Here is a 13,459-nt window from a genome sequence, read left to right as displayed (position 1 = left end):
TGGTGGTGGTGGAAAAAGTTGAGAGGAGTAGTAATTCTTAAGCATGATTTCCATGATTATATGCTGTGGCATTTTACAGCAAATAAAATTTAATAGTTATCTCGAGCATGGAATCTTGTAAAGTAGCAACATAAAATAATACACAATATTGCATATAAAAATGCACGCCTGAAGTAAAGCTATAAAGCTGCATGAGTATGTTTGACTCAATGGCCGACTTCTGAGAACTTTTGTGTGCTTTAACATTTAAAATTTATGTTTTGAAAACAATCAGATACTATATGAAATAAATATTTATTGGGAGATCGATTATCTCTATTTATTGCTCTTCATTTCCAAAGTTAAATTCTCCTATAGGTGGAAAAATAGATACAAAATCAGCAACCAGTTTGCATTGCATGTGAATCAAGAAAAGGGGGGAAGGCTAAATACAAAACAAATTTATATGAGACTTCAATACTGATATCCGTGATAATGTGATTCAAAGTCATAGCCATACATATTATTTGCTAATTCAACATTATACTTATACATGTTATTTGGTGATTCAACTTCATAATGGTAGGTGGTGTGAGGGGGATCGACTTCATAACGTTGGACATTGTCTGGTGTTTCATCTTCGAGATGGTGGGCATGTTCCGGGGATGCAGAACTAAGCGAGCTTGGAGAAGAGCTAGCGATATCATCCGGGTTTTTCTCAACTTTTATTTCAACCAAGTCAACTTCTTCGAATGAGTGGAAAATCGGGTGCAAGTATGCGTCGGCTAAAAGAGATTTTAAGTTGACATCGGAATCAGAAGAACGATCTTGAGTGTCTTTGTTCATGGCTTCCTGCAGATGCAAATGCAAGAAACATCGATCAATCAGAATGTATCAGACAATGATTCAAAATTATAGAATCGAGCCTTTGTCAAAATACCAAAAATCATAGCTGATGGCAAAAGTGCAACTCAAATATCAAGTATCATGTTTGATCATTATGCCACATGGGCAGCCTCACAAGATAGTAGAGGCAATAATTATTCTGGAACAATTCCCCAAATAATAGACCCACCTCAGCAACTCATATCGAAAATGTGACATACAATTATAAGGCCAAGAATTTGTTGTACAGAAAGAGTGATAACAATGCGACTCAAATCCTTAAACCATGAAGTAGCCCAAACACCGTGTTTTGATTATTGGTGTCGCACAGACAATCGAGTGGGACAATAAAGAGAATTATCGATTTCATACAAAAATGTTTGATTAATGGGTTTGCATCAAGGATATCACATCTACAATCTTACCTCAAGAGGGTACCTCCTGAACGCAGGCTCAAATCGATTCTTGCAATACTTATGGAAAGATAGAGTCAATATAGGCAACACTACAAGTAGAGGAGTGGAGTTTGCTGCCTTTTTGGTGCTTAATAGGCCTAATAGTAGCAGTTGCGATATAAGCAGGCTTGCTATAATACGTGCGTGAACGTGGGGCCAAAACGCAGCAGCGCTCTCGTATTGTTGTTCATACACATTAATCACCTGGAATAAAATACCAGAAGAATGTATAAAATCGAGTGCAAATATCATTATTCAATTTAGACTGAGTGAGTAAAACATAAGAGTGATTTTCTTGCAGAGCTAACCTGATGACGATAAACAAAGTATGCAAAGGCAAAGAAGACAAGTATAAAAGGAAGAAGTATTGGGGTGACAACCATGTACACGATGCCAAGAAGGAAGTACAACTGAAGACTTGGTAAAGCCTCAGGAAAATCGAGGCCTCCAGGGTCCATCGCCTTGTCCAAATCTCTTTCGGTTTTTACAATAAACATGTTCTTTAGGTGGAAAATGACTAGATCTTTTAATCGGAGAATTTCACAGGCAATTCCTGCCCAGCCATCAACCATTATGTATGTGATAAAGAAAGTAGCCTTCATTGGTATCGAGACGCCAATGTTTCGTGGGATCCTGCAACCATGAAAAGATTCATTCCTTGTAAAATATATATCAAAACATATGGTTCTGACTTTCACAAATATATACCCTAAACAAAAGGGATGCAAGGGACGTTACTGGGTAGCTGATTGGTGAAGGAAAGCGTGAAGTTGCTGGAATGCAGTTCCAGCTATTATGCTGCCTAAGAACACATTGACTAACATGAAGTAGTAGTATTTTGAAGCAGTTCTCCGTTCCAATACCGATAATGCTACGTGGCCCTCTATTCTTGACATGACCATCAAAATAGCTGGAAGATAGTACAGAAAGATCTTGAGGACTAGACCAGGAACGAAACCCTGCATAAATGACTTGAGAAACGACCTGCAAAACAGATTCAGCCATGTATTACAGAGTATGACGAAGAACAATATCAAAAAATAGTTGACTACATAGAGATCGAGATTTCCTCATGGGTCATGAAAATCTTTCATCTCACGAGAATAGGAAGAAGAAAAACATGCTTTGCTTCTTTTATTTTGTATTTATATTTCGTTTTGACAGTCACTTACCATTCAACTACTGGCCTTAGAAAAGGAGCAACCCTCTCTAGCCCTTCCAAATTCGCCAATGATTGAACAAAAGCAATCGGAATCATGTAAAAGAATATTAATGCAAATACAGATATTGATATCACAAGCTTTCGAATGCTGAGTGAAAAAAATGGTATAGCTAGATTCTTCCAGTACACATCCCGGGGTTCAGGGGCCCAATTTGTTAACCACATAATAGGATTTTTGCTTTGTTGTGTCTGTGCACAGACAGCTGCCCCCCATCGTGAATTAAATGAGACAAATGCTGATGGTGTGACAGAATTAGAGTCTTTCAGAACTTTTTGACGCTCCAAAGTTAACTGAGGATAAACGATAAGTAGATAGTCAGAATATAAACAACAGTTTGTCTTAATTAGGACAAACAAGAACTGTTGAATTTCAAATAACAGTTAAAACATAGTGCATGCAAAGTGACACAGCATATGATACCATGATCAGAAGGCAAAAGAAATTATTATACAATGATTATAGGTCGTGATCATAATTAGATATAGAATACTATAAAAATATGATATGATTGTAATTAGTTATAGAATACAATCATCATCTCTTTATATAGGCCAAAAAATAAGGGATGATAAATTTGATAAGAAAACCATTTGTGTAACTACTTACAATCATTTTACTCAATGACACATCAAAATCCTAATAATACCAAATCAGATTGTAGAATTTATTCTTTGATTTCTAACTAGCACAACTCACTTTTTTGTCAAGATATTTGATTTGCTCTTTGTAGAAGTCTATAGAATCAACCCTTTCACCCCAAAGTCCACAGAAGCCTCTCTGAAAGACAAAAACACGGGAAACAGCACAAACATGTCAAGCTGTGAAGTAACTAAAGAAAAAATATAGTCACACTCGAATACTTAAATAATTCTCATAATACTTCACTTCAAAGATTTTAAAGAGAAAGTAGAACACCTTCCTGGTCGGCCTCTTGTCTGGATGTCTCTCAAACTTAAGTTGATTGTAGTCCAGCCAATTTTGAAGTCGGTGTCTCATTCGAGCCATTTTGGCAAACTTATTAGCATTGTACACAGCCTGGATAAATAGACATAGGCAAAACTCAACAAAAGATGAAAAAACTGATCAACTGATTAAAAGTAAACGAATTTTATGTCAGAACCAGAGTTTTGGGAAAGAAAGCGGAAGTTCATTGCCTGGTGGCATAGATAGTGATCCGGATGGTTTTTCTGAAAGAAAGTCTCGACATTATCAGATATCGAACGTCCAGAAGCACCAGGAACATTCCTAACAAGAACCTGAGGATATTGCAAGTCAATTTTTCTTTTGTGTTCAGACATGAAACATTTCATTAATTAACATACCAATTACAGATACAGATAAAAGACATTTGATCAGTAAAGCAGAAAGTTTTTGTGCCATAATGGAAAAATGTCAATGTCAGTATCTATAACAACTCGTACATGGCATACCACGGGCTTTGTCCAATCAAGACTAGTATTAGAACGACCAAAGGCTGTATAAGCTTGTAAAGTCGATGACAGCTGAACTTACCGTGAATTGTTCAGGCTTCCTGCCTTGTGAAGCCAGAAAGTTTAGTCGCATTGAAGCAACTCGACCATATTCATTATAGAGCATGTAACAGACCCAAAATGTAAACACGTATTCCATTGATATATGGATAAAAAACCTGAAATTCAATTACAAGGTATCTTTCATGAGAGAGAATCAAATTTATGTTTTCCATGTTCCCCACTTGATCCCATGATATAATTTGCAATATGAATGGATGAAATATAAATTCATCTCCAAGTTAGAAAAACATGGGATATATGTTCTGCAATCTCTTTGTAAATGAACAATAGTTTATGGTGCAAATCATTCCACAACTGATGGAGAGAATCGAGAGAAGAAGATGCGCAGGTATCGATATCTATTGCCAACTCTGTGAAACTATGAACAGTACACTTCAATTGTGTGAAAATGATATTTAAAGTTCTCATATTTTTTAAAGTAAAAGCATGAACTTCAGAGAATGAGTGAAGTAATGAATGCATCTATCTAGCACTAACTCGATGCTCTAGCATGATTACCGGAACTTATAACAGAAGCATCCAAATTTCATGATTTTAATGGTGGAGATAGATCACTAGAGTGAAAATCATACGACTTTCTGTCATGATATATACAGTGTACAGCCTGAATTTTGGTAAAACAGAGATGATTCGACAATTGTTAATTTAAAGATTGAACTTCATCATCATGACTTGAAGTATAAAAACTATTGAGATCGAGTATACGTATAAAACTTCTGATTGAAATTACATTTATAACAATAAATGCTGTAAAAAAAGTGTTAAATTATAATATATTCGCTTATTCTGTGAAATTTTATAATATCATGTGGAAAACAGTGATATTATAATATCAACTCAACCACTTTTCGTCGAACAGTGACTGATAAAGACTTTATTGTGTTAACAATTAAAAGGGGTACCTTACTAACAAGTGATTGAAAATGCCTATAGTGCTTTATCTTGATGGCAAGACTTTACAGTGTATTTCAATGAAAGACGGAAGTGACTTACTTGTAAGATTTGGGACGAATATTCGATATTGAAAGCTTGTCAATGTCGCTGACAACCAAGTCGCGGCGAAGAGAAAACAGAGTTCCACCAGATACATTCACAGGAATCAGAAGTAAGAGTGCCGCAACAGCTATGGGCCCAAATATTTTCAGTCTGTTAGTTATCAAGACAACCAAAAATGTGTAAATAATCTAAAAAAAACCCTGAAATTCAAATTCAAGATTAAAGAAGGCTGAAGAGACCACACATCCACATATTGGTTTAGAGGATAAATAAACATCAAAAGATACCATTTAATTTATGATGACTACTACATTTTCTCTTTCAAGTTAAAGCTAGTATCCCGAAGTTAGGACTCCAAGAGCTATAGTTAACCGTTTTCAAATTTTTTAGGGTTGTAAATACACAATGTCAATTTAAGTGAAAGATTTCTGAAAAAATTTAAGGAGGTTTTCCAAGGGGCAATTAAGCACCCTAAACTATATGTGACTGAATTTGGAGGTAAAGAACAAATCTTTTCATCCAACAAAATATTGTAAATCAAAGAAATATAGGGGAGAAGATGCCAAAGTGAAGGCATCACATACTCAAAGCAGAGACAGATACTCACAAAATCATAAAATAAATAAAAAAAAGTACAAGACGGAAGATACTTCAATTCTTCAAGGTAAAAATGCACTCAGAACCATCAATTTCCGGACCAAAGTGTCCAATTAACAGTGGACAACTCTACATTCTCGAGAAATAGCAGAATCAAGATTAAAAAAGAAAAATCATCCATGACAAAAATAGAAAAAGTTGCAGGCCGTGGATGTTAGAAAACAAACATGCAATACTAAATTCCACGGTTTCCGATGAAGACAAAAGAGCATATCCAAGAAAGCAGAGGAAATATAGATTAAATAATTTCCAAAAAAAGAACAGCATAATCTGATCATTAGTCCAAACTCCACAGCTCGCAAAAGCAAGCAAAAGATTGAACTAAAAATTTCAAATTCCACCATTTTAACCACAATAATATAGCATTAAATTACTCAAAACAATCCAATGACGAATATATAATAAATATAGCATAAATATAAGAAAAGTTATGATCTTGAAGTACCCAAGTGTGTAGATCCTCAAGAAAACAGCAGAATCAAGTCCAGCATGGCTAATAATCTGAGACTCACTCATCCTCAAAGCCTCAGGCATCCAGTTAAGAAAAGTGAAGTAAGTCTTGATATCAAGATTCACAAATTTGCCCACCACACCAAACCTAGTCCTGGGACTGGTCCTCTTCCCTAAAATGTACCATTTGGGGAAGTAAACTCTATCATTGATTGGCTGAATTCTGAGCAGAGCAAAAGCCAGCAAGAATGCAAGGGCACCCAGTATGTTAACCAGTGCTGACACCCCAATATCCTCCAGAGTCGCCATTTTTTTCGCTTACAACTCTGATTTACAAGAAGCAGAGGATAATGGAAAGGTGGGTTGTGGGAAGAATATTTTCTTGGTGAGATGCTACAAAGTTTGGTTCTTGGGTCGTCCCACTTTGTGATAAATTTATTGCCTTTACTTTGCGTTGGTATTTTTGGTAATTTTTTTATCATGGCGTTTGTGTGGGCAAAAAGCGTGAAACTTGGGACCATTGAGCGTGCGGGGATCGGGGTTTACTTCGGGATTTGGTAACTGAGCGCAAGAATTTCATGTCAGAAGGGGAATAGAGTAGGAGTTTTCTATATGTTGTTTTTAGTGTTTTGGAAAGTTTTTAACGGTTCCTGGTGGTGATTGCAAAAGACAAGTAAAAGTCAAATTACCAGTGTATTTTGGTTTAAAAAACAATATAATAATAATAAATAAATAAATAAATAAGTGGATTTCGAAAAATTTCATACGGTCAATCACAAAAAAAAAAAAAAAAATCATACTGCCTGTAGATACGTTTTCTAAAGATATCTATGATGTATCTCATATATCTTTATAAATACCATTTTTAGATATACTTTTTTTTATGGTATACATGTTGCTCGTCTGAAACCAAGATCTCAAGACTCATAACTTTGAGATAATTTTCGTGTTCAAGATCATAATTCCTCCCAAACTCATAAAAAAAAAAATTTGAGCGAGGGACGATGGAGTTGGTTTATTTTATTAATTTATTGATGATATAATTTAAACTAGATTAAATAGTAGTGATGAGAATAATAATCTTTAATAATGAAGAGAATAATATCATATATGAATAGCTTAAATTAGGTAAACTGGAATTATTGTGCACCTCTGTTTCACATTTTTTAATGCTTTTTAAGTGTTGTACGTGACTACTAATGTTTGTCACCTCCTTAGATTAATGATTTGATAAGGTACAAGTTGAATCGTAGAACATATATTTATGTATGTATTCCGATGTCGGGAAGGACAAAAACTAAAAAACTAAGGCAAAATGCCAAAATCAATGTTGAATAATTTAATTTGCGGGTGAAATATTACACTGATGGTTTTAGAGCAAAAATTTTAGCATAGTAAATAAAATTAATTAATAATGAACGAATCACACCACGTTTTATAATTACTTAGTGTATTTTAAAATGTGCATTAAAAAATATAAGATATTATAAAAAGTGTGTGTTTTAAAAGATTATATGAGATTTCTGTAAATCCCAAAATATAAGGTAAACATCAAATTAATAAACCTTTATAATTTGACGAATTGGCGATAGCCAAGATTGGATTAATTGTTTTTTTATTCAGGTACTGTATCTTTTTTCACAAGGGTTGACCCCGAAGAGGACCCCATCCCACATGAGTCAGAGGCCCATTGGCTCATGCGGGGTTTAAATCGAGGGATGTGCACGAATAGGCAGGGACCTGAGGGAGGGAACAACATGGTCCAACCCCCAGAGCATACCCCCAAATATTTCAATGAAGAATATGCTCCACACGAGGATCGAACCCGCAACGTTGGAGAATTTCTTCTCACGTCACCTCAGACCTTACCAACTCGCCTATGCCCCTGTGGGCATTCAGGTACTGTATCTTGATTTGGCCTTCGGATGTTGATATTTGTGTAATTGTAGGATGGACTCAGAAATTTTATCGAAGCAAAAAATAAAAGAATTTATAACAAAAATAAAAATATAATAATGAAATAAAAATAATATTATTTTATTTCATATCTATTTTTCGATTTTCTTAAAAACTTGAAAAAATTTCTGAAAAAAAAATGAATAATAACTATATTCACCAAAATACAAAATATACATCTTTTTTAATTTAAGTAATTAAACTACTATTCAGATATTATTTTTTATTTGATTAATTGACGAAAATTTTAGTTAAAATACCGTTAAAAAACAATATAGATAAATTAAAATAATAAAGAAGAAAGGAGCCGCCCATGGGTTCAAAGGTTGCTTAGTTTGTGTTACAGATGCTATATTTCTTCCCTTTATATTTTTCTACAATTTAATCATGTGGATTTTACCTATTTTACTTGAGAATCACACCACATTCAAGGAATTTAAGGGCTCTCGTTTAGCGACATTACGTATTTGATATGTTTTCTTCTTCTTTTTTTCCCCTAGTTTACGAGTATTTTCTCTGCAACGCACCACGATCGAGATTTTTTTATGTTACATTTGAAACATTTTTTTATTCTTCTTTAATATGGTGCATTTTTAATACTTTGATCATCAAGATATGTTATTAAAATATTATAAATTCACATGATCGAATGACGTTGAAGTATACAATATTTACATTCGTAGAGGATAGACCCAACTCCCACGAATGTATTTATATAGTTAATTTCGCATGCTCTGCGCTATCATTGAGACTTGACTTTTACGAATTCTTAATCGTATGAAACTAGGGAAGAAGTATTTAATATTATGTTTTCATCACTTTGATATGAATGTGGCAGATTAAATAACAAAAATGAAAAATATTGAATTGAAACCTCATAGAGACATAATGTACGCTTAATTATAACAACAAAAATAATAATTTAAATAAATAATAATTGCATATTTTGGAGATTTGTGTACATAACAAAATTAATTGGAAATAAGACTCTTGAGTTTACCAAAAATGATTGAAAGATTGAAGATATTATAATATCATGATCGAGTTCCCTGATGATAAGTTGATAACGAATTAGTCATATTTTGGAGTAGCTTTCAAACTTTAATTTAATGTGATCCAATTATGAAAATTTTATTAAGTGCCTATTATTGTCATGAATTGAAAATGACAATATGATTTGTCTTATTATCATGTTCATCAAATAAAATTTATTTTAATGTAACAGTCGTCTTTATCACATGCAAGTTTGGTGTTGCTATTATTTATCCTTTTGGGTTAAGTTTACTAATATTGGAGAATTTTGTCGCAACACTTGTCTCCTAATTTCGTTGTAAGTTTTTTTGTGGGTTTTTAAATTCCAAATTTGATGCTTCAAAAGAAAAAATTCCTAATTTGGTTGTAAAATTTTATGTGGGTTTTTAAAGTTTGTCATCTTCTTAAATTTATTATTGCTTTTTTTTTTTCTTGAAAATTAGATTTCTTATTATTTTAATAATTTTGGGATAAATTCAGATGCTTTCTTTTTTTTATTTATACAGTTAATCAAAGCACACGCAACGTGTGTGATATTACAAAATTTTCATTATAATGATTTATATATCAATCATAATTTAATAGCTTGTTGGTTGCAATTAATGTGTAAGTACGATTATGAATAAAAAGATAGAAACACATGCATGACATGAGTAAGAGACGTAAAAGAAGATTTCATTGGTTGAATGATGGATTTAACCAATCGAGAAAAAAAATCTTGCAAATAAAAATAATATCACAACACATTTCCATAAAAAAGTAAATATGAGGTATTTCTCGTATACATGATTTTCCTTCTATCTATGATATCTCTTCTCCGAAGCAAAACCACGGACCCAAAAACAATTCAAGATATCCATCCGTTTTCTCGATCAGTCGTAGGCAAGCAAGCTAGTCTATTGTCGCCAAATAACGAACAAATTATAAATGTTGGCAAACGCACCGAATGTAAATACCAAGATAAGCCAAGAGATCTAAAACTGATTGCAATAAATTAGTTACAAAAAAAGTGTCGACTTTACCTAGGAGTGTGCTACAACTTAAATTGTAATTCACCCAAGTGTAGGTTGTCTGCAAGTAATATACTCGTGAGTACGAGATCGATCCACGGAGAGGATGTTGTAAGTTTAATTTTAGCAATGATATATTATAGATGGAAATATTATTATAAAATTTCAAATACAAATTATAAAATTGTCAAGGCTTCAAAGATTCATTGTTGGTTTATTTAAGATTGCTTAACAAAAATAAATAAAAGAAACTAAAATAAGAATAAACATATAAGAACAATTAAATATTTATACAAATATATCATATAATATAGTTCTCACTATATTAATATCAGATTAACCGATGTTTAATACATGATACCCATAATATATATATAAATGCATAAATATAAACATAAAATAACAATTAAATATTTATACAAATGTATCATATAATATAGTTCCCACTATATTAATATCAGATTAACAGATATTTAATACATGGTACCCATAATATATATATAAATGCATAAATATAAACATAAAAGAACAATTAAATATTTATACAAATGTATCATATAATATAGTTCTCACTATATTAATATCAGATTAACCAATATTTAATATATGGTACTCATAATATATATATAAGTGCATAAATATAAATTGGCATAAAGTAAATGTTAGATCAAATCACCATATTTCATTTAGAACAACCGGCAGAGCCACGCTATCGTCTAAATAAAATATATGACTTTTGTTTTATGTTAGTTGCGGAAAAGTAAATGTTAGATGCGAGAAAGTAAATGTTAGTTGCGGAAAAGTAAATGTTAGATGCGAGAAAGTAAATGTTAGATCAAATCACAATATATTATTTAGAACAACCGGCAGAGCCACGCTATTGTTTAAATAATATATATGACTTTATTATAGATTGATGCATATATTTATAGTATATAATTATTGTAGTATTTATTGTATCATATTAGACAACAAATCAAGGTAACCACATTCAAGGTACCAAGTATTTGATGTAAATAGATAACAATAAATCATCCAAATTATACCTACAAATAAAGATCAATTAGTAAAATAAAATAAAAAAATAGAAAAAGAAAGAATATACAAAATATAAACAATCTTACTTGACCAACAATGAAACATTTTCACCTTGACATAAAAAGATTTAGCTTGCCATGAACATGAAACTCAAGAATAAGGATAAAAGAAATTTCATACTTGAACTTGAGAAACTTGCACACTCAAACTTTTATTCTCACACACACAATATTTATTTTACAAATGAGGAATTTTTCTACACTATTGCACACTTCAAATCTTATATAACACATCTATTTATAGGCCAAATGAGAGAAAGAGTCCAAGACTCATTAAATGTTGAATAGTAAAGTTGGTGGATGCTTGTCTCCTTGAATGTCAATATCATGACCCAACTTTAATTGGCATGTTTGATGCCTTAGACCACTGATTCAGCCTTTCCATTAAACATAGAACACGTAGAAAATTTTGTGTAGATGTGTTTGGAAATATAATTCACCTCTTTTGGGTAAAAGGTGAAATAGTTATGATATTTTTACTCCAAGCTAGTCATAGTGAAAGTAAATATGTCTCCATTTTGAGGTTTGATTATTTTGATAATCTTAATGAGGTTTTTGGAATTTCTTGTCTTCTACAAAGTTGAAGATGCTTCTTTTGTGATTCTACAGGATTTAAGATTACTCCAATATGACCTCTGTAGCTTGAGTAATTTTATTTTTATCAAACCTGCGCAAACCGTAAAATACAATATTTTTAGTAAAACATTTAAATATAAACATATAACACTAAAATAATACAAATTCATAATTTTAATGAAACTTTAATTTTAAAACACAACTTTTAACATATAAATAATTACAAATTTTAAGTTTCATCACACCCCCAAACCGGCTTATTACTAGTCCCTTAGTAATAAAATATCATAAAATCACAAGTTAGATTTTTATTCCATATTATATATATTCAAATTTGTAAACTTTGAAATTTTAAAACAGACTTGTGAGGAGATCATATGTTTATTTATAAATCTTATTATCAACTAATATATTAATATATAATTGGATGGGTTATACATATATATTTCACACATTATCAAAATATTAAATATATATAAGTTTTTTTTATATAAATATTTTCTAAAAACTTTGAGAATAATATAATTAAAATGATAATAGAAATCATTTTCATAACATGTATAATATCAGGAATCTTAATGTAAAAGTCTCAACTCCATATTCTCTCGGGTTAAAGTATTTCATATATAGTTGTTTTTCACTCATGGAGTTGGAAGAAAATTATACACTCATTGAAATTGGTAATATGTAAAGCAGACAATCAAATAACCTAATATTGAAAATAAGATAGGATAATTTACAAAGAATAAACCCATTTTATTTTTGTTTTTCTCTTCTTCTTCTTTTTTTTTTTCTCTCTTTTTTTTATTTTTTTTATGCACTTGGCTGCGAAGTTGTTTTTACATGACCAAATACCTCCAATAAACTTTGAATATGTAACATTTTTTTTTCTTTTTTCTTTTTTTTTTTCAAATATTTATTTATTTATGAGGTAAATCTATTAAGAATTTACCATGAGAAATTATAGTAGTGAATACTAGTGATATTAATACTCTACATCATTACAATCAAACATCAAACAACTTTGCAGCCAATTTTGTATGCACATTTTTTTTTATATATATATATTTTCAAAATGGGTTTAATCTAGCAATCAACCATTTCTTAATAATCAATAAAAGCTTATAAGTTGTTTTCTCAATTCTCACCCCTCACTCACAAAATTTATGTGAGTATATGTTGCACTTTAACAAATTAATTCTTTTCATTATACATGTTATTATTCATTCAATCACTATCACTTTAACCATATACTCATAAAAGTTTTAGAAAATATGTTATTTTAAAACACACAAATATATAATTATTTATAACTTATAACCCATCAATTATATATTTTCTATTAAATTGATAAAAAGAAGTGTAAACAAACATATATACAAAAAGACTTCATTTTCTTAGTAGTTTGCAATTTAAATATATACGGAATATTAAAATCTAATCTATTGTGATAATACGATAAATAAAAACTAATGCGTCTCAGGAGTTTTGAGTCCTTACTCTGCTATTGAAAAAGAAAATAAATATTATTATAACAAAGCTTTTTTTTAATATATATATATATATTTTAAATTAAACCCTTCCCCAAAC

The 13,459-nt window shown here is 31.2% G+C and overlaps 1 protein-coding gene across 1 annotated transcript; it reads right to left on the bottom strand.

Moving 5' to 3' along the window:
• Positions 1-425: 425 nt before the first annotated feature.
• LOC140876324 (CSC1-like protein At1g32090) lies at positions 426-6,688 on the bottom strand. The gene is made up of 11 exons (XM_073280263.1): positions 6,194-6,688; positions 5,089-5,241; positions 4,055-4,190; positions 3,697-3,798; positions 3,458-3,577; positions 3,239-3,319; positions 2,492-2,832; positions 2,058-2,303; positions 1,628-1,952; positions 1,290-1,523; positions 426-831 (listed from the first exon to the last, which is right to left on the bottom strand). Exons 1-11 carry the CDS (start codon positions 6,505-6,507, stop codon positions 454-456), a joined length of 2,430 nt encoding a protein of 809 aa, XP_073136364.1. The 5' UTR covers positions 6,508-6,688; the 3' UTR covers positions 426-453.
• Positions 6,689-13,459: the final 6,771 nt, after the last annotated feature.

This window comes from Henckelia pumila, chromosome 1 (assembly GCF_033568475.1).
Source record: "Henckelia pumila isolate YLH828 chromosome 1, ASM3356847v2, whole genome shotgun sequence".
NCBI lineage: Eukaryota > Viridiplantae > Streptophyta > Magnoliopsida > Lamiales > Gesneriaceae > Henckelia > Henckelia pumila.
Note: the sequence above shows the minus strand (reverse complement) of the source record. Positions and strands in the feature narration are given on the sequence as shown.